Consider the following 23,097-nt stretch of genomic DNA (forward strand, 5'->3'; position numbering starts at 1 on the left):
TAAATTTTGAGACTTGCATGCTACTAAAGGTTTTAGTTTGCAAATAGCATGGAACAGATGGGCATGTAAAGCCAATAGTCTTAATCTGGCACCAGGACTGCTTCCACAAGTCAGACTCAAAGCCGTGTTTCATGCTTGAGACCTTACTAAACATCTACAGCTATTACAAATCTCACGCACGGCAGCACATTTCCAACTACAAAAAGCATATAATGTAGCCATCTAAATGCAAACTACTCAACTTCATACTTCTTTTTAGAGTGAAGTGTTCACAGCCTCAGTTTTATTAGAGACAGAGCCAAATTGTTAAATCTTGAACTTGGAACGTTGTGATTTCCCTTCTTGTCAAGTCAAAATGATAAAATAATAGAATTCTACATAACCTGCAATGAATGTATTGAAGCTAGGTGCGTAAGATAAGGCGTTGTCATGGGTTCATTATGCCCCATTGTGTAGTGTCACCTTGTATGCAGGGCTGCAATAACCTGCAATGAATGTATTGAAGCTAGGTGCGTAAGATAAGGCATTGTCATGTGTTCATTATGCCCCATTGTGTAGTGTCACCTGTATGTAAATATTATAGTACATTATGCTACATTTACCTTTGAGGTCAAATTATTAATGTAAGAAAAGGGGAGGGAAAGAAACAGGAGCACCGATTGGCTGATACCCAGAAATAAGATAAGATTGCTGTTTTTAGAAGGTCTTTGCAAGTTTAATTTTATTTATAAAACATATGTATAATTCTCATAAAAAGGGATGTATACCGCTGTTAGAACGCTGAGGAAAGTGGCGGCTTCAGAATCGGCTGACTCCACCGGCGGATTTCATACAGATACAGAATCGACTTCAAAGAAATTAAGGGACCGAAAATACAGGTCTGAAGATTAAAGGTATATTAAATAATAGAAGAAGGTGAGAATTCCACCTGTATCGACAAGTGCACTTGTTAAAAATATTTGAGACACTGGGACACTTTTCTAATGAACAGACAGTATACAAGAGAAATTGCCTAAATAATCTCACAAAATAAATTGTCTATGTTTTATGAACTGTTGCAGATATACAGCGGGTGGCCCAAAAGTTTGTCGGCATTAACAGCTGTAGAAGTGTAAATTGTCATAAACGTGCAACACTAGTTACTGTGGATATTATCTAGACCCAAGTAGTATGTTATTTGCGATACGCTCTATGTAAAGTACTAGGAATTTTTTATAAGGATATCTTTTTAATATATATATATATATTGTGTTTTATGGTACTATTATATGTGATAAGGTTGGCCAACCATATTGATTATTTTGGGTAATTAATTTTTCGTATGTTACCCATTTTAACCATTTTAGGTATTTATATTGTAGCTTGGTTTCTTAGATTGTCGCTCTCTTTTCAAAATACCGCTTAATATTTGTAAATCCATCTAAGTAACAACACGATTGTTTCTAATTGATGCTAGGTAAACAACACAAAGTCTAATAACAATAAGATCTGCTATATTCTTTAAGATAGAACCTATAAATAGCGATATTAAGGTGCTACTTACATTGTTCTAAGAATCATTTAACGTCTAAAAGCTATTTCTAATCTCGATATCGTATACATCCCTTTTTATGAGAATTATACATATGTTTTATAAATAAAATTAAACTTGCAAAGACCTTCTAAAAACAGCAATCTTATCTTATTTCTGGGTATCAGCCAATCGCCGCTTCTGTTTCTTCCCCTCCCCTTTTCTTAGGATCACTGTCTTTTGGAAGCTTAGAGGAAGCTCCCATAGATTCAAGAGCCTTTACCCTCATAGCGCAGAGTGTATAGACTCGCTAAGTATCCAAATTATTAATGTAGCAAAGACAGGAGGAAGGGGGCAAGGCAGGTACTATCTTTCAAAGATTGTCTTGTTGGTTTTAGGAATAGAATAATTAATAAAAAAAATTGGAAGCCAACAAGCCATATCATTTATAATTTTACTTTAGACTCCTGAACATTGTTGGGCTCCAAAAATTAGCTTTATAATCATTTGCAAGAAAGTGGATCAAAACCATTTTAGTCAAATTACATTTTTTTTAATTTTTTTTGGTATCTCCAAAATTATTGATGGAACCTCAGGAATATAAACAGCTTCCGAGAAACCAGTAACACCACAAAGACCCTGAAATGGTCCTGTTCTTGCAAAAATATATTGTTCCTCTCCATAGCCAATCAATAACTTAAATCACCTTAACCCCTTGAATGCCAAGGGAGAAGGAGGATTTTCCACCCCAGGGGCTAGACCCATTATCAACATTTTGCAGTGAATCTTTTTAAACTGTTTTAAGCAAACATAATTCAATCTACATATGTATTGATTTTTGGGATAAGTGCAGCTCTTTAGAGGGATATGTGTTATTTGGATTATATACAACTTGCAAATTATATAATGCAATAACAGACAAAATATCTTACAACTTGTGTTTATTCTTGTATTTTTAACAAACTCAATACTATTACTCAAGTACACTTGAAAATGTATTGGTCCCATGGGAGTTTTAAGATCAAACGTATTGTATATCTATATTTATGCATTCTAAAATAAATGACACTAGCATACAAATCATAATAAATCTATAAACGTGTAAATATTTTGCAAAGAATAGATGTTAAGTTTGTCTCAATTACATAAACATTGACTTTTAAAGGTGAGCTTAAAGGCTACAATATTTGATCAATAAAACACCATATAATTTATAAGTAGGGTGACCATATTGCCGCTTTAAAAAGGGACACATATGAAAAACACATATGTCAGGGCTCTTTTCAGGGCTGTTTAAAGAAATGTTTTGTATAAGAACCCTGACATATGTATTTTTCATATGTGTCCCTTTTTAAAGCGGCAATATGGTGAGCCTATTTATAAGAAATAAAAGATCAAACAGTATTACTACAGGTGATTATGTATACATGATGCCACTAAATCAATAACATAGATGGAAATGTCCACTAGTCACAGACTAGCAACAAACTGCAGAGGAAAAACAAAAAACTGGGCTTTTCACCATTTTTGTTTGGACTTTTCATATATTTATTTCACTGAAATATTTCAGCTCCATTTTTTTTGTACTTTATGAAATTGAGAAAGTTTATAGAATACAACATTTCTCTAAGAAAACCTGTATACCAAATCCTAATAACCTTTTTATTACTTCTTTATCCAACCTCCTACTGGAAATGTAATATCTTCTGCTGGCTATGTTTACACAGCTTTTCTTTAGCCTATACTTAAGTATAGAAACCTTCAGTATAGGTAGGGATACCAGAGACAAAAATTGGTTATTTCAAATACTGATATAAAGGTAAAGCAGCTATTTGTAAACAATTTAATACACTCTAGCAGGTAAAATGCATAATTGGAGCAAAATCTTGTTTTTGTTACTACCCAATAGATTTTATACAAAGCATAAATAGTATTGTTCACAATGAATTAATGTTTTAGTCTAACTTTCCAACAATGAGGTCAATTACAACCCTGTATAATAGGATATCAAATAATGTATCTATAATAATCACCATAGACTATAATTGTGCATTTTGTAGAAACATTAGATACACTTTTCCATAGGATTGTGATCGACCCCAATATAAGACAATGACAACGAGGCCAATTTAACAAATGTCTTGCAGACCTGATCTGACACTGCGGATCAGGTCGGCAAGACATCGCTGAATGCGGAGAGCAATATGCTCTCCGTATTCAGCATTGCACCAGCAGCTCACAAGAGCTGCTGGTGCAACGCGCCCCCTGCAGACTCGCAGCCAATGGGCCACCAGCAGGGGGGTGTCAATCAACCAGATTGTACTCGATCGGGTTGAATTCTGGCGATTCCTGTCCGCATGCTCAGAGCAGGCGAACAGGGTTATGGAGCAGCAGCTTTTATGACCGCTGCTGCATAACTTGTGTTTCTGGCGAGTCTGAATACTCGCCAGAAACACGGGCCGTCAAGCTCCATTTGGAGCTTGATAGATAGGCCCCAGATTGTAAAAGACAGCACTGAAGACATCTCTAGTAACCATCTTCTATGAGGAGTGATTTACTTTCATTAAGGGCATTACCTATGGTTCCGAATGCACTTGGATCTGAGTCCTATGTTTCTCTTGCTCCCTTTTTAATCTGCTTTTAAAGTTGTTCTGTGTATTGAAAACAAAACTTACAATAATGTTAAACCTATGTCCCTTTAACTCATGTTTATGCTTTTGTGAAGAGTAAAATACAATTTATACTATTCCAATATTGCTGCAACAACAATTCTACATTTCTTCTCATTTCACTTTAGAAAACCCTAAACCAAGTATAACTTATTTGGCTAAATTCACAATATCACAAAACAATGAGAAATATTGTACTTACCTCCAGCTAACAGGTACTGATAGTACTGCACCACATCTGAAGCAAGCAGCAAGGGGTGGTTTGTGTTAAATGGTGGTTGAAACTCATTCCACTGGGGTGTCCTAAGGAAATAGCATATACAGATTAGCATTTGTAAATCTGTGAGAATGTGTCTTCTTACAGTAGAAAATGCAAAACCTCTCTTCTTATCCGTGTCCCTTTGGATAATAACTCAAATGTCATAAGGAAAACAGCAGTTCATTCATTAGCTGCAAACAAGAAACAAGTCATACCCTGGATTTTGCCAACACAATGTTTTTTAACCAAGATCAAAAGTTTTTGTTTTTTAATAATGTATGTTGAAATGTTGTAGTCAACAGTACATTTACTATTGGTTATGTTATGGTAAATGCACAAGAATATACAATGGGAGAGCATGCCTATGATATCTACTGAGATTTCAATCATGTTTAACATTTGAAAATGTTTGAAAATTACATTTTACTATGCTGGAGGTGCCCTGCAATGCATTAAAGGGACACTAAACGCACATTTTTTTACTTTCATGACTCAGAGCATGCAATTTTAAGCAACTTTCTAATTGACTCCTATTATCAAATTTTCTTTGTTCTCTTGGTATTTTTATTTGAAAAGCAGGAATTTAAAGGTTAGAAACCGGCCATTTTAGGTTCAGCACCAGGGGTCAAGTTGAGCGGGAACTGATAAGAACAGCGTTCCTGCACTATTTTTGCAGGAGGAACTAAGTTCCCTCTGGACAGAGAACATAAATACTTAAGTAAACACTGCCGCTGCTGGTGGGAGGAGCTGGAGCACAGTCTGGTTAGAGAGATAGCGAGATCCTCTAGTAATGGGCAGTAACACTTCCTACAATACACTAAATGCAAGCCTGCTGTGTAATCACCCCATAATGTGTGTAACACATGGTGCTTACATTTATGTGTGGCTTGCTCTGAGGTTATTTAGTTCCCCTCCGCAGAAATAGGACTATTGCACCTTAAAGGGACAGTTAAGACAGAAAATAAACATTATTCAGTAGGTTACTTGCCACATCGTTCTCCCTGTGCTGCAGCCTCAGTGATTCTCCATTTTTTTAAAAAAAAAACAACTGCCGTTCACACCAAAACATGGAAGCCTAACTCCTCCTCCCTTTGTCTTCTTCCCCCGGAGCTTCTTTTAAAAAAATTTCATGCACGCCCAACTTGAACGAGCATTTAGCCTAACGCATGCGCAAAGTGGTTTATTTTTTTTTTCTATTGAATGCGTTGGGGATCCGTTTTAGTGCTGCACCAGAAGCACAGCGCAATGTTATGTTTGGTACACAGCCCGAGGTCTGATCCTAGCAAATACAAATGTAATGCGGATCGGGTTGCGGTACATGTAAGGAGTATTGGGGTGACAGGCATAGAACAAGGCAGGCAGGCTGGCACAGCGCAATCTTATGTTTGTTATACATCCCGAGGTCTGATCATATCAAATATAAATGTAATGTGGATCAGGTTGCGGTACATGTAATGTGTATTGGGCTGACAGGCATAGAACAAGGCAGGCAGGCTGGCACAGCGCAAACATGGTTTATCTAACGGTGTCAAACCTAAAGCCTGTCACTAAGCACCTACACTAACTACACTGTTCTACCCCCTATACCGGCGCCCCCGGAGCCCCCTGCAACTCAATAAAGTTATTAACCCCTAAACCGCCGCTCCTAGACCCCGCTGCAACTCTTATAAATGTATTAACCCCTAAACTGCCGCTCCCGGACCCCGCCGCCACCTACATTATACCTAGTAACCCCTATCCTGCCCCCCCTATACCGCCACCCTCTATAATAAAGTTATTAACCCCTATCCTGCTGATTCCGGACCTCGCCGCAACTAAATAAATAGTTTAACCCCTAAACCGCCGCTCCCGGACCCCACCACAACCTATATTAAACTTATTAACCCCTAATCTGCCCCCCCTACACCGTTGCCACCTATAATAAATTTATTAACCCCTATCCTGCCCCCCCTACACCGCCGCCACTGTAATAAAATTATTAACCCCTAAACCTAAGTCTAACACTAACCCTAACACCCCCCTAACTTAAATATTAATTAAATAAATCTAAATAATATTTCTCTTATTAACTAAATTAATCCTATTTAAAACTAAATACTTACCTTTAAAATAAACCCTAATATAGCTACAATATAAATAATAATTATATTGTAGCTATCTTAGGATTTATATTTATTTTACAGGCAACTTTCAATTTATTTTAACTAGGTACAATAGCTATTAAATAGTTATTAACTATTTAATAGCTACCTAGCTAAAATAAATAGAAATTTACCTGTAAAATAAAAACTAACCTAAGTTACAATTACACCTAACACTACACTATACTTTAATAAATTATTCCTATTTAAAACTAAATACCTGTAAAATAAACCCTAAGATAGCTACAATATAATTAATAATTACATTGTAGCTATTTTAGGATTTATATTTATTTTACAGGTAACTTTGTATTTATTTTAGCTAGTTAGAATAGTTATTAAATAGTTATTAACTATTTAATAACTACCTAACTAAAAGAAATACAAAATTACCTGTAAAATAAATCCTAACCTAAGTTACAATTAAACCTAACACTACATTATCATTAATCAGATTGAACTCGCATTCTATTAGCTGTTCCGATCAGCCAATAGAATCCGAGCTCAATCTGATTGGCTGATTGGATCAGCCAATCGGATTGAACTTCAATCTGATTGGCTGATTCAATCAGCCAATCAGATTTTTCCTACCTTAATTCCGATTGGCTGATAGAATCCTATCAGCCAATCGGAATTGAAGGGACGCCATCTTGGATGACGTCCCTTAAAGGAATATCCATTCGTCGGTAGTCGTTGGGAAGAAGAGGATGGCTCAGCGTTGACTCGTCTGAAGATGGCTCCGCTCCGGATGGATGAAGATTGAAGACACCGCTTGGAAGATGACATCGCCCGGATGGAAGACTTCTTCAGCGCCGCCTGGATGATGACTTCATCGGATGGAAGATTTCTTCAGCGCCCCTTGGATAATGACTTCTGCCGCTCCGGATCTCCTCTTCGGTTCCATCGATGGTCGGCTGGCTGAAGACGACTCAAGGTAGGATGATCTTCAGGGGGGTAGTGTTAGGTTTTTTAAGGGGGGTTTGGGTTAGATTAGGGGTATGTGGGTGGTGGGTTTTAATGTTGGGGGGGTTGTATTTTTCTTTTACAGGCAAAAGAGCTGTTTTCTTTGGGGCATGCCCCGCAAAAGGCCCTTTTAAGGGCTGGTAAGGTAAAAGAGCTTTGAACTTTTTAATTTAGAATAGGGTAGGGAATTTTTTTTATTTTGGGGGGCTTTGTTATTTTATTAGGGAGCTTAGATTAGGTGTAAGTAGCTTAAAATTGTTGTAATATTTTTTAAATGTTTGTAACTTATTTTTTTTATTTTTTGTACTTTAGTTAGTTTATTTAATTGTATTTAATTGTAGTTATTTGTAGATAATTTATTTAATTAATTTAATGATAGTGTAGTGTTAGGTTTAACCCCTTAATGACCGGACCATTTTTCAATTTTCTTACCCTTAATGACAATGGCTATTTTTACATTTCTGCAGTGTTTGTGTTTAGCTGTAATTTTCCTCTTACTCATTTACTGTACCCACACATATTATATACCGTTTTTCTCGCCATTAAATGGACTTTCTAAAGATACCATTATTTTCATCATATCTTATAATTTACTATAAAAAAAATTATAAAATATGAGGAAAAAATTGAAAAAAACACACTTTTTCTAACTTTGACCCCAAAAATCTGTTACACATCTACGACCACCAAAAAACACCCATGCTAAATAGTTTCTAAATTTTGTCCTGAGTTTAGAAATACCCAATGTTTACATGATCTTTGCTTTTTTTGCAAGTTATAGGGCAATAAATACAAGTAGCACTTTGCTATTTCCAAACCACTTTTTTTCAAAATTAGCGCTAGTTACATTGGAACACTGATATCTGTCCGGAATCTCTGAATATCCCTTGACATGTATATATTTTTTTTTAGAAGACAACCCAAAGTATTGATTTATGCCCATTTTGGTATATTTCATGCCACCATTTCACTGCCAAATGGGAGCAAATAAAAAAAAATCGTTCACTTTTTCACAAATTTTGTCACAAACTTTAGGTTTCTCACTGAAATTATTTACAAACAGTTTGTGCAATTATGGCACAAATGGTTGTAAATGCTTCTCTGGGATCCTCTTTGTTCAGAAATAGCAGACATATATGGCTTTGGCATTGCTTTTTGGTAATTAGAAGGCCACTAAATGCCGCTGTGCACCACACGTGTATTATGCCCAGCAGTGAAGGGGTTAATTAGGGAGCTTGTAGAGACCTTGAAGGGTTAATTTTAGCTTTAGTGTAGTGTAGTAGACAACCCAAAGTATTGATCTAGGCCCATTTTGGTACATTTCATGCCACCATTTCACCGCCAAATGCGAGCAAATAAAAAAAAAAAGTTAAATTTTTCACAATTTTAGGTTTCTCACTGAAATTATTTACAAACAGCTTGTGCAATTATGTCACAAATGGTTGTAAATGCTTCTCTGGGATCTCCTTTGTTCAGAAATAGCAGACATATATGGCTTTGGCGTTGCTTTTTGGCAATTAGGAGGCCACTAAATGCTGCTGCGCACCACACTTGTATTATGCCCAGCAGTTAAGGGGTTAATTAGGTAGCTTGTAGAGAGCTTGCAGGGTTAATTTTAGCTTTAGTGTAGAGATCAGCCTCCCACCTGACACATCCCACCCCCTGATCCATCCCAAACAGCTCTCTTCCCTCCCCCACCCCACAATTGTCCCCGCCATCTTAAGTACTGGCAGAAAGTCTGCCAGTACTAAAATAAAAGGTGTTTTTTTTTTTTTTTTTTAAGTATTCATCTGTGATGGACCCCTGCCTTAGCCCCCAACCTCCCTGATCCCCCCCCAAACAGCTCTCTAACCCTCCCAACCTACCTATTTGCCACCATCTTGGGTACTGGCAGCTGTCTGCCAGTACCCAGTTTTCCCTAAAAAAGAAAGGTTGATTTTTTTTGTTTTTATTTTATTAAACAGCGGTTTTCTGTAGTGTAGCTGCCCCCCCCCACCTAACCCCATCCCCCTACCCTAGAAGATCCTATTATTATTTTTTTTTTAAAAAACGTTTTCTGCCCCCCTCTCTCTTCTCATTAGTCATGCGCCCGCAGGCCCCCCTCCGCACGCTCACAGCATCCGGCGTGCACAAAGCACTAGAAGGAACCGGATGCCGGGGAGCGATGGGCTGCCCACCCGCCTCCCTTGTAAGCGACCACCCATCCACCAACGGCACCATCGCTACCGGTGCAGAGAGGGCCACAGAGTGGCTCTCTCTGCATCGGATGCTTTTTAAAGGGTATTGCAGGATGCCTCAATATCGAGGCATCACTGCAATACCCTGAGAGCTGCTGGAAGTGATTGCGATCGCTTCCAGCACTCTCTTAGACAACTGACGTACCAGGTACGTCCATTGTCACTAACTGTCAGTTTTTGCAGGATGTACCTGGTACGTCAGTTGTCATTAAGGGGTTAATTGTAACTTAGGTTAGGATTTATTTTACAGGTAATTTTGTATTTCTTTTAGATAGGTAGTTATTAAATAGTTAATAAAGACCGCTGCTCCATAACCTGTCCGCCTGCTCAGAGCAGGCGGACAGACATCGCCGGAAATCAACCCGATCAAGTACAATCAGGTTGATTGACACCCCCCTGCTGGTGGCCCATTGGCCGCGAGTCTGCAGGGTGGCGGGGTTGCACCAGCAGCTCTTGTGAGCTGCTGGTGCAATGCTGAATACGGTGACCGTATTGCTCGCCGTATTCAGCGAGGTCTGGCGGACCTGATCCGCACTGTCGGATCAGGTCCACCAGACTTTGATAAATTGGGGCCAATGGGTACACAATAACATATATTAACTCATTTAAACCAATGTGTAGTATAAAATGGTGGCCTCTCTAATTAGTTTTAAAGCTTATTGGACAATAGGAGCACCCTGGTTTCCTTAGGTCTTTTATGCTATTGTAGAATTCTCAATCTACAACAGTTTGAAGCTTTTAGAAGATGATCTTGGTGGGGAATTTTGAAGATAGAAGAAATACCTGATAATAAGCACATTCATTATGTTTTAGCAACTGGCTCAGCTTGCCACAGGGATTGAGGGCTGCAGATAATGTAAAGCTAAACTTTTGAGATAACAAGTACTAAATATATTAACATTTATTAGCTGTTAAAGGGACCGTCTAGTCCAAAATAAACTTTCATGATTCAGATAGAGAATGTAATTTTAAACAACTTTCCAATTTACTTTTATCACCAATTTTGCTTTGTTCTCTTGCTATTCTTAGTTGAAAGCTAAACCTAGGATGTTCATATGCTAATTTCTAAGCCCTTGAAGTCCGCCTCTTCTCTCAGGGCATTTTGACAGTTTTTCACCACTAGAGGGTGTTAGTTCATGTGTGTCATATAGATAACACTGTGCTCACGCACGTGAAGTTCCAGTGAGCAAGCTCTGATTGGCTAAAATGGATGTCTGTTAAAAGAACTGAAATAAGGGGGCAGTTTGCAGAGGCTTAGATACAGGATAATCACTGAGGCAAAAAGTGTATTTATATAACTGTGTTGGTTATGCAAAACTAGTGGGATTATCTATCTTTTTAAACAATACAAATTCTAGTGTAGACTGTCCCTTTAAATGTTTCTATGAAGTTCCAAACAAATAACATGAAAGTTTTACATATTCATTTCTGTTTTTTGTTGTTGTTGTTATTGTTTACAACAATTATGTAAAAAAACAAGACACAATAGTAACACACCTTTACAATAACACTACAGTAACAAACCAGTGCAACAACATGGTGAACAAGGTATTAATATTTTGCTTCTAGGCATTGGGGCTCACTTACTTTAACGTTAATAAACCCAAGGTAGCCCAATTTATAATAATGTAAATCTTTAAATACTGTGAGCTATGTATATGTTGTCCAATAAAAGCAATTTTAATATTTTTTTCCCTCTTGACTCTACAGTACCTTGCCAAATTATTAGACCCATTGTTGATAAAAAACATAATTTTGATATTCATTTCATATTTATTCTTAATACATTTGTTAATTTACCAAATATTTTAGTAATAGTACATAAATTACACGCAAACAGGGCCGCCATCAGGGGGTGACAGGGGTGACTCCTGTCAGGGGCCCAATGGGCTAGGGGGGCCCCATGAGGCAAGAACTAAAAAAAAAAAAAAAAATTTTTTTTTTTTTTTTTTTTTTTAATTTTGGCAGCCACCAGTGGGTACTACAGCAGAGTGCTAATTGAGCATGAGAAATGTTATTACAATGAGTAAAGTATTAGCATTTGAGAGGATTTCTGAGTGTGCACTAAACCACTATGCACAGTGTGAGACAGACTTGGCACTTTGTTTGTAGAGTGTGTGACTGAGTTAGACGGCTGATCACTTTCATTTGCAGAGGAGGTAGGAATTACTTAGCAAATGTTTTTTATTTCTTTGTGCAATTTAAAATTGTAACTTCAGTGTGGTAGTAGTTGTATGGTGGGGACAGGGGTCCATAAAAACACATTTTTTTAGCAGCAGTGTATTTATGATTATTTGACAATGCTGTAGAAATTCTATATTTAAAACCATGCAGAAATGTTTCCTCCTCAATACACAAATGATATATATTACATTCCAGTTTACTGCCCCTTTATGCAAGGACATTCCAGATACAAGGAGGCATTTTATCTAAGTTTTTTACATCTGCATAACATGTTATACTCTCAGACTAAGATTGCTCAGTGTTGGAAATGAGACAGGTTAACTTAAAACTGTTCAGTTTACTCTACAGCTGACTTAATTTTGAAATGCATACCAACAATCTTAAATCCTGCATTTAACCAGATCTAATGGCATGAGTACCACAGCTTATGGTTCCACCAAGACCATATAGAGTACAGCATTTTCTAAATCCACAAGTACAGCTGACAGATGGGAACATTTGTACACTATATTTGAAGTGGTGCTCTTGGTTGGGGAAAATGGAGAAAATATCAAACAAACATATGTCAACCTTTTAAAAATACTTTTCTTCATCTAGCCATCTACCCAGATCATTAATGTACAATTTTGAATTCACAGAATTATTTTTGTTTGCACATTTACAAATACGATTCTTTAAAAAGTGATCTCTTAATTTCTGCATTTTTTTATCATGCATGTCACACACTTTTGATTTAGGGGATGCAAGGTGCATAAATGTTTCCTACTGTGAGTGTTTCTGTGGGTGTCTGTGTTTATGTCTTTGTGCTTTTGTTTGTGTCTCTATGAGTGTGTATGTATTTTTTTCTGTTGGTATCTCTGTGAGGGTGGGTGTGTATGTCTTTGTGCATTTTCTGTGGATGTCTGTGAGGGTGTGTGCATATGTCTTTGAGCTTTTTCTATGGGTGTCTCTGTGAGGGTGGGCGTGTGTTTGTCTGTGTATTTTATATGGATGCCTCTGTGAGGGTGGGTGTGGATGTCTCTGTGAGGGTGTGTGTGTGTGTGTATGTATGTCTGTGTTTTCTGTGGATGTCTCTGTGAGGGTGTGTATTTTCTGTGGGTGTCTCTGTGAGGGTGTGTGTATGTCTTTATGTGTTTTCTGTGGATGTCTCAGTGAGGGTGTGTATGTATGTCTTTCTGTGTTTTTTGTGGGTGTCTCTGTGTGTGTGTGTGTATGTCTTTGTGTGTTTTCTGAGGCTGTCTCTGTTGGTGTTTCCTTGGGTGTATGTGCAAGTTTGAGTTTGTGTGTGTGTGTGTCCATTGTCTGTTCATTTTTAGGACATTTTGATCTTACTACTGATTATTCACATCTTTCTACAGACTTTGAGACTAATGAGACCTTTCCGGAAGTCACCAATCTACCATTTAACCTTTAAATTATTGTTTAGGCAGTTCAGGGCCCTTCCTTTCAGCCACTGCATGCTGTTGTCATCATTTACTTGGTATCTTCCTTTACAAAAAGATAATCAGAACTCCATATTTTGTTTTCTAAATCTCCTTTTTTTTTACAAAACTGTAGTTTACCTCATTACTTGTCAGGTCAATGTAAACCAGTGCTAAGTGTCTGTTTGGGTGTCTGTGTCTGAGTTTCTTTGCGTGTTTGCTAGAGTGTCTATATGTGAATTGTTATGTGTGAGTGTGTGTGTGTTTCAGTGTATGTTACTACCTTTACAACATTTCCAAGTTTAAATAGACACTTAAGAATAAAGTGCATATACGTTTTAGTCACTTGGTCAAAAATTGCACATGTCAAAGGAGGGGGGGGGGGGGGGGGGGCCCTGATCAATGGTTAAGTCAGGGGCCCCAAAATTTCTAGTGGCGGCCCTGCACGCAAATATGTATTGCAGATGGAATGAGAGCTCGTATAACAAGTTGAAAGTAAACACGATCCCGAGAGTGCAATCACATTTTATGCTTGTTGGGTTAGCGTGACTGAAAAGGGAAGTGTGTTAAAAAAGTTGCCCTAAACACAAAATAAATACATTGAAAATTACAGTTACACTCATATAAACATCTGATAAAAAAATATTCATATAAATCTTGAAAAAAATGTATAAGGGCTCAAAGGTATATGGTATTTGACAACGTGTTTGACTACAAAGAGCTATATTGTGTGTGTGTGTGTGTATATATATATATATATATATATATATATATATATATATATATATATATATATATATATATATGTACATATATATACATATATATATATATATATATATATACATATCTGTATATACCTATACCTATATATCTATTCCTATAGATATATAGGTATAGATATCTATTTTACATAAACATTATCACATACATAGAAATATCTATTTAATAATAAATAAAAAAAAAATTCTATGTGACGAACATAGGAATGTAAAAAAAAAACACACTTTTTGTTTCGTGCTTTAGGTCTCCCATGGAGTTATTTATGAGTCAGAACTAACTGGCTAAAATTAAGTCTGTCAAAAGACCTGAGATAAGGGGCAGACTGCAGAGGCTTAGATACAAGGTAATCACAGAAATAACAAGTATATGAATTTAATAGTGTTGGTTATGCAAAACTAGGGAATTGGTAATAAAGGATTATCAATCTTTATAAACAAAATTCTGGAGTATACAGTCCCTTTAAACAGTTGCACTGTCTCTGTGATGGGCACAATCATGCATGTAATACATATTAACTGTCCAGGTGACATTCATTCAACATAAAAAAAAAACTGTCAGAGACAACCATCTGAAAATGGCCAGTTCTATTCTAGATAACCTGCTCTATGGGCAATGTAGACACTTTTGTTTTGCCTGTGAAGTTTATACAAAATAACCCTTTTGATTTGCATCTTTATATTTAATAAGGGGAGCTGGGTGTTGAGCAATTATAATGATATAGATGGACCTCCCAGATGATGTTCAATATGCCAGAACATGTTTAGAGCTGGTTATTACAATCCCTGAGAAAATAATTACCTGTTATTACGGTAATGTGCGCTTTTGAGTGAATTCTGTGAACATTGTAGGTCTTCTTAGTTTTTTTTATATTCAATAAATACAAAATGATGCTAGTTTCTGCAGTTGCTGTGTGATTTCCATACAATCTGAGTGTAAAAACATACATAGGCCTCAGGCCTTGAGCAGATGTTTTCATGGATGTGGTGGAAACATAAAGATGGCGCACATTTTGGTGGCAATGCCTTGTAGTTCAGTCCTGTTGGGATCAGGTCCCACAAGTCATTAAAATTGTGACATTTGCACACTAGCATCAACCAAACAGGCTGGCAAATTATAATGCAAAGCTAAATAAAATTGAATCCAAATAATTCTCAGTGGTGTTCAGTGAGTCATCCCAATTATAGGGAAATCTTACATCTCTCCACTCTGTAGCAAAATAAAGCATGTTCAATAATACTCAACTAGAAATTATATAACATGAGGCGAAAATAACGCACAATAGTTTTCAGTAAATGTAATCCTCACTATAATTAATATCTAAAGCATGTTTTTTAAAATTTAATTCATACAACCCTTTGTTGACATCTCCCCTCTGAAAGATTTGGTGGGTGTGTCTATACCACATATAATTCAATATATTTTGCTTTATTTCTATATTTGTTTTCCCCATCAAACCTTGATTTCCATGAGGACATCTAAGAAGAAGTTAACTTTTAACACGTGCAGGTTAAAACGCATATTACAAGTTGAAAGTACAATGTTTGCAAGCTAGTTAAAGCTGACGCAAGCTAACTTCAGGACTTCTGATATCGTGACCGGGCTAACCTCTCTAAAGACTTTATTGGAGAGAGCAAACTGAAAAAAAAATTATCGCTCACAAGCTTATCCGACAGAAGTTAAAGGGACAGTCTACAATAAAAATGTTATTGTTTTAAAAGGTAGATAATCCCTTTATTACCCATTACCCAGTTTTGCATAACCAACACAGTTATATTAATATACTTTTTACCTCTGTGATTACCTTGTATCTAAGCCTCTGCAGAGTGCCCCCTGATCACATGACTGTGACTATTTATTATCTATTGACTTGCATTTAGTATTGTGTTGTGCTAACTCTTAAATAACTTCTCGGGTGTGAATACAATGTTAACTATATGGCCCACATGAACTAGCAGTCTCCTGTTGTGAAAAGCAAATAGAAAAGCATGTGATTAAGAGGCTGTCTATAGAACCTTTGAAACAGGCAGAAATTTAGAGGTTTAAATGTTATAAAGTATATTAATATAACAATGTTGGTTGTGAAAAGCTGGGGAATGGGTAGTAAAGGCGTTATCTATCTTTTTAAACAATAACAATTTTTGAGTAGACTGTCCCTTTAAAACTATAGTGCTAACTCAAAGGTAGTTATGAATATTTTGCATTCCAATGGTCTTCACATAGAAGAAAATGTTCTATTTACTTTTAAATAGATATTTCTATATATACCCAATGTATTTTTTGCAAAATATTGATAGGAATATCTATTTAAAAATACATAGAATATTTTCCCTTTTGTGAAGAAAATTGGGATGCAAAAAATTTACAGTACATACACACAGACACATTATTGAATATTAAAATTTATTAAAAAATTTTCTTGTTTTCAGGAATCTGAGTGGAAAGTGCTCAAAATATGTATATATATATATATATATATATATATATATATATATATATATATATATATATACATACCATTTCTGAAAATAAATGCACATGTATACACAATAGACATAGTTATATAAACATACATACATATGTATATGTATATATACATTATAGCCCTTTCCATTCAAATACCTTGTCATATACTATATACCTTATAACTTTTTTATATATATAATTGTTATTAGATATTGTATATCTACACTGTAATGTGTAATGTATTTATGTTGTGCTTCATACTACTTTTTTTTAGCCCTCACCCTTTACACAAGGTCTTCAGTTGCGTTATCGAGGAGAGCTCAAATTTAGTTTGGGCTCGTGTGGTTGCATTTACTTTCAACTTGTAATACGGTCAGAATTTAACACGTGCGATATTTCAATATCGCGCATGCTAATAGCCCTATGTTGGAGGTCTACTTTGAGACTGAAATGCCTAATTTGTAGCTATGTGTGTTTTTTTAAATTTAATCTGATTGATATGCTATGCTTTATCGTTAACATCAATAAAAAGTGTGTTTTAAAAAAACAAAACATGATTTCCTTCATTTGCTAGTTCCAGTGTTTACATCTGCTAACTGACCGACTAGTAACTATACCCACAACCCCATTGCCATTTGTAATCAAGGTGAAACTGTTCTCGTTTTATTGTATGTAGTTTACTTATCTCCAGTCTGACACTTTATTTTCTTCTAGAAAGGTCATCTGATTTAGCCGCTAGTTGCTGCTTCTGCAGTTATCAGGACAGATTTTATGTGGTCTTTACACTTCATTGTATTCTTATCCACTTAGCTCTTCTCAATCGAATGTTATTACTTCAAGATTGTAAACCTCGTTGACTTTAATTACATGTTTTTGTTACCTAATTTTTTTTCTTTGCATATTATTTAATTCACCTTAAAGGGACATGAAACCCAACATTTTCCTTTCATGATTCAGACAGAGCACACAATTTTAAACAACTTTTCAATGTACTTCTATTGTCAACTTTGCGTCATTCTCTCACTATCTTTTGTTGAAGGAGCAACAATGCACTACCGGGAGCTAGCTGAATTAATCAGGAGAGCCATGGGCAATACGCATATATGTGCAAACACCAATCAGCAGCTAGCTCCCAGTAGTGTATTTCTGCACATTAGCCTACATAGGTATGCTTTTCAATAAAGAATAGATAATAATAAGTACATTTAAAATGTCCCATGCTCTATCTGATTCTTGAAAGTTCAATTTTGACTTCACTATCTCTTTAAAGATTATTTAAATAAAAAAAAAAAAAGATTTTAAAAATAGACAAAGAGGAGTTTACTGTGAATCTTCATTTATTTATTTATTTGCATGCCTGGTGAAAAACTAGGAAAATTTTTTCCAGATTATCAATTAAGAATGTCTTAATTGAAACAAAACTCCTACATGACCCTACACTTTATTAGAAATAAAATCCATTTTGTAGACCATGAGGTCATTTTAATTAAGGAATGTTCCTCATATAAAGCTTTGTAGTTTCTTATTGATTACACCAATCCAGGAATATGCATTGCTGCAAGACAATGTGGCCTGAAAATCAATGGCAGAATACTTTAAAATGTCCTAAAAAAAATAAGCACACAAACAATATTTCAAGATTGATTTGTAGTTGTAATGTTTAGGGCAGCCCACATATTAAGAGTCATTTCCAGTGAAACTCCATCTAGACAAGCTTTTATTAGAAACCAATATAGCAATGTCGCTGTGCTAAGCAATCATGTCATTATGAAATGTATATATAGGGTATTTGGATATGTAGCTAATATTTATGCTACCAATCACAAAGACAATGTAATTTTGTAACTCCCTGTGACATTATGATTACATTTTGGCATTTTTTATAAAATGTTATATTGTTAATGATAGTCTTAAAAATGTATACTAACGATAAATAAAACATTTTTTTTTTAAATATTATGAATACTTGGTTAAAATCAAATAAAATGCAAACATATGTTTGAAAAATGTCCCTACAACTATGGTATTAAATCAAGATAAGTAATATGAATCATACAGACAACTGAAGTAATATGAAAAGCAAACATTTTTTTACTACCTAGCAAGGGTCCAGCTAGCTCGAGGTGAAGTCCACATCTCCAGAAGTGTGTCGTCATTTATCTTCAGTGCAGTACTCAGAGGTCGAGGTTCCAAAACGTGTTCTACTAGAGTGCCATAACAGCTAATGATGTATAGAGACTCAACTACACTCTGCTTGGATTGGTCTAAAAAGAAAGAAATATTTTTATCAGATAAGTTTAAAAAACAAAAACCCATAAAAATAATCATTTTAAATCTGAAATAAAATAAACTCAATCTCCAACCCCCCCAAAAATAGAAGCTAAACTTACTTTTGAAGGTTTTTCCATTTCACTTTGTTTAAAAAATAAAAAATGTTGGAGAATTACCAGAGGTCTGAGGGGGGAAGAACCCCTCGCCTACATATACCATCCCCTTCCTGCCAGTTAACATATACCCAAGCATCTGGACTTCCGGTAGGAGGGGCCAAGCAAGTAGACGCGTGAGGAGTACGCTGCCTACTTCCAGAGGCCCAAGAAAGAAGCCGCGGCATCGAGTGCCTATAGGCGGGCCAAAATTACCCAGCCCAGGACCCGTAGCTGCCGCTAAGGAGGCCGACAGCCCTGTAGAATTGGTTGATACCGAACCATCAGGCCCATACACAGCGGCTGCCCAAAGAGCCTCCAGTGATACACGCTGCCCGCCAGGACCCAAAGAGCAGTTGGTGAGCGGATACAGCAGTGGGATAGGGGTCTCAAACAACTACTTCGTGCCCCAGGAGGAAAGGAGACAAGCGATCCTTGTCGACCAGCTCAGGACAAAGGTTAAAGGGGTCCTGAGCATAACATCACCTCGACCTGCCAGTAAGTCTGCATACTTGGAAGAGTAGCAGGAGAGAAAGTCCTGCAGTCCGGCGGAACCACAGTTACCAGAAACATCTACACAGTATCAGATAAGTTTGGATTTGTGCTCTTTTTTTTTCCTTAACATCTTTACTGAAAAAGTGACTGCATACAGTTGGTAGAGGGGGGAGGGGTGTCAGGTGTAAAGCCAGACTGTGATTATATTAGAGCTCCTGCGAGAGTAGGACCTGACACAAGTTACTCAACCCCCCCTCAACCTTCCCAGTACAGTATAACCCCCAGAAGAATAAAATGCCCTGAAGGAAGTGTTCCAGATTATGAACATTTAATATTTCCCCTATAAGAAGAATATTGGGTAAAGAGAGCATTTATAAAGGAAAGCAAAGCAAGCTATTGGTTTAAAGGGGGAAAGAGTGAGGAAAAAGAAAAGGATACTTCTTTAAACAGAAGGAAGGAAGAGGAGAAGAGAAGGGAGAGAAAAAAAAGGAGAAGAAAAAAGGGGAAAAAAAAAAAAAACGCAGATCAACTGTTTTCCTTCTCTTCCCATTTTCTTTTTTTTTTATTATTTTCTACATAAAGTTGTGGGAACTATAAGTACTTTCAAGGAACATTTACCATAATAACAGCAGTAGTGGAGCAACTAGCCTTCTTGCATAAAGACATTAACTACAGAAACTTTCAATGAACATGAGTAGGGGTTAACCCAGGTTTAAAAGAGTTGTATCATTTATGTTCTTCACTGCTCTTTCTCTCTGATTGATAAGATTGGTATAAGTTTAAAAATCATGATAAGAAATGTATATGTTTGCAATGCTAAAAGTTACCACATGTTTTATATTTAAACATCTAGGATACGTTGGTAGGCTGTATCTTACAAAATTATAGAAGGTTTAAGGTAAAGACGATAAGTGAAAACAGTGCTAGCCTTAGGTCTCATATCTAGATAATATAAAGGCCTAGTAGAAGAGGTGAACCAAGGCAGGGCTACTAAAATCTTTGCATGCTTTAAGTAGCCTGCAATGATAGGAAAACCCTACCTACAAGCATTACTCTGATAAAATTAATCTAGCACTAAACGGGTAGACCACAACCTAATTTAACCTGGAAAAACATTCTTCACCCTCTAATTAATAGTGGTGGACAAAAAATTCCTCATTATCAACTACACAGTTTGGTATCACTTATTAACATATAATTTCACCTTTTAAACACAACTGGGTATCACTTTAGTTAGGGGTAAAGGAGGAGCACATACGTACATATGGAAAAATATTTAAACAAAAGCAAAATCACCTCACCAGCCATGTCTTCCCGAAGTAAAAATCAAGAAAGAAAAGGGAATAGAAATTCACAAGAAGCACAGGGGGGAATAGGGGAAATAAACCTTTCACAAAGCTCTAACAATGAAGAATTAATTAAGCAGCTGGACGCACTATTTACACCCAAGTTTGACTTAATTCAAAATAATATCACCTCACTAACACTTGAAGTAAAACAATTTGCAACCAGACTCACATATGCAGAACAGAGAATATCTGATATTGAGGATGGGGCCCTACAGAGGGAACAGACACTACGCACTATGTCCACCCAGATTGAAAATATGAAAAATAAACTTGAGGACCTGGAAAACAGGGCTAGAAGAAATAATTTACGTCTTATTGGCCTGACAGAGGATATACAGGAGAAAGATCTTAAGAGATTTGTCGAGGTAGAATTAATGGGTCTATTAAATATGGGAGCAGAAACTCAAAATATAACAATTGAGAGAATACATAGAATAGGCTCAGAGAGACAAGAGGAGGGAAGAAATAAAACAGGCAGACCAGTAATCATGAAATTGTTGAATTTTCAGGAAAAAATCAAAATTATGAATGCTTATAGGAAAGTAAATGGTGAAATCAACTTTAGGGGTAGAAAACTTATGTTATTTAATGACTTCTCTTACGAGACATCTAACAAACGGCGATCTCTTGCGCCAATATGTACTAAACTAATACAAGAAGGATGGAGAGTCAGACTCTTATATCCAGCTAGACTTAGCATTAGCACTAATACAGGGAACAGGATATTTACAGATGTAGAGGAAGTAAATGAGTTTCTTAAAGAGCATAAAGATAGTTTAGAAAGACAACAAGACCCTGTAACATGAATAATGTCCCTGTTCTTATCAAATCTTTCGGTACTGGTTTTATTGTTTAAGGTTAATACATAATGGAATATAATGTATATTAACTTTGATTTTAGAAAAATACATAGAATAAAATTTAGTTATGGGGGAAAACCCCCCTCCAAGGGGAACCTGGAAGGAAAGAGGAAGACTTTTAGTGAAATAAAGGGAATTAATAAAATCTTGATAACTCATAATGTTTTTTCTTTTTTTTTTTTTTTTTTTTTTTTTTTTCTCTCTCTCTCTCTTCAACTCTCTCCTGTGCGTTGTTATGGCTGGTTATCCTGTAAATACTTTATAGACACAAGTGACTTATTAGTAATAGTTAATCTCATAGATCAGTGAAAATGAGCCTTAAAATTGTTTCGTGGAACATAGGGGGAATAACATCACCCATGAAACGTAAAGCTATTTTGAGATACGCAAAAAAATTGGGTGCCCAGATATTGCTCTTGCAGGAAACACACCTAAAAGGGGAAGAGGCCATTAAACTAAAAGGGGGATGGGTCAAAGAGATTATATACACTACAGGGCACCAAAGGAAAAAAGGAGTGGCTATTTTGTTTAGTAAAACAATAGAATACAAAATTGATAAATTAGTGAGAGACGTGGAAGGAAGATATATCATATTAGAAGCTGAAATTGCGCATAGGAAGATTGTCATTTGCAATGTATACGGCCCAAATGAGGAGGATATTGATTTTTGGCAAAGTTTGCGAGATAAGCTCTTAAGATACTCCACAAACACTATAATTATTGGTGGTGATTTTAATATTGCTCCCAATACTACAGTAGACAGAAGTAGAGATAATGGTGAGCAAGCAATAAGGCAAAAAACACTAGATAAATCTACAATAGCGAGAAGAAAAAGAGAATCTCTTCTTATAAAGAGGTTTCAGCAAGATCTAAAACTAATTGATATATACAGAACTAGACATCCTGATGAAAGAGAATATACATGCCTCTCGAAGTAAAAAAAAACTTTATCTAGAATAGATTATTTTCTTATTTCAGAAAAGTTAGTAGATCGTATCCAGGAGACACTTATTGATATAATAACTATATCAGACCACGCCCCTATCTCAATTGCATTAGACCCCAAACAAAAGACTCGGAAATCTAATCAGTTTTTCTTTCCAAAATATCTAGCAAAAAATAATAAGTTTATAAATTTCTTAAAATCTAAATGGGCTGAATATAAACAGTTTAATAATAGTTCTTTTAACAAAACTCATATATACTGGAACGCTGCAAAAGCCGTACTAAGAGGCGAAATTTTGGCATACCAAATAAAACAAAATAAAAAAACTCACGCATACAAGAAACAGATAACTAACTGGGTGATTAACAAATACACCAGATACATCCAGACAAAA

At 36.0% G+C, this 23,097-nt stretch overlaps 1 protein-coding gene across 2 annotated transcripts in view; it reads right to left on the minus strand.

Moving 5' to 3' along the window:
* BCAS3 (BCAS3 microtubule associated cell migration factor) overlaps positions 1 to 23,097 on the minus strand; it is a 2,220,355-nt gene that overhangs the window by 926,233 nt on the left and 1,271,025 nt on the right. For both annotated transcript variants that reach the window (XM_053707348.1, XM_053707349.1), the window contains 2 exons: positions 18,729 to 18,894; positions 4,382 to 4,482 (listed from right to left, as the gene is read on the minus strand). In XM_053707348.1, coding sequence (XP_053563323.1) covers positions 4,382 to 4,482; positions 18,729 to 18,894 — 267 coding nt within the window. The remainder of the gene's footprint in view (positions 1 to 4,381; positions 4,483 to 18,728; positions 18,895 to 23,097) is intronic.

This window comes from Bombina bombina, chromosome 3 (genome assembly GCF_027579735.1).
Source record: "Bombina bombina isolate aBomBom1 chromosome 3, aBomBom1.pri, whole genome shotgun sequence".
NCBI lineage: Eukaryota > Metazoa > Chordata > Amphibia > Anura > Bombinatoridae > Bombina > Bombina bombina.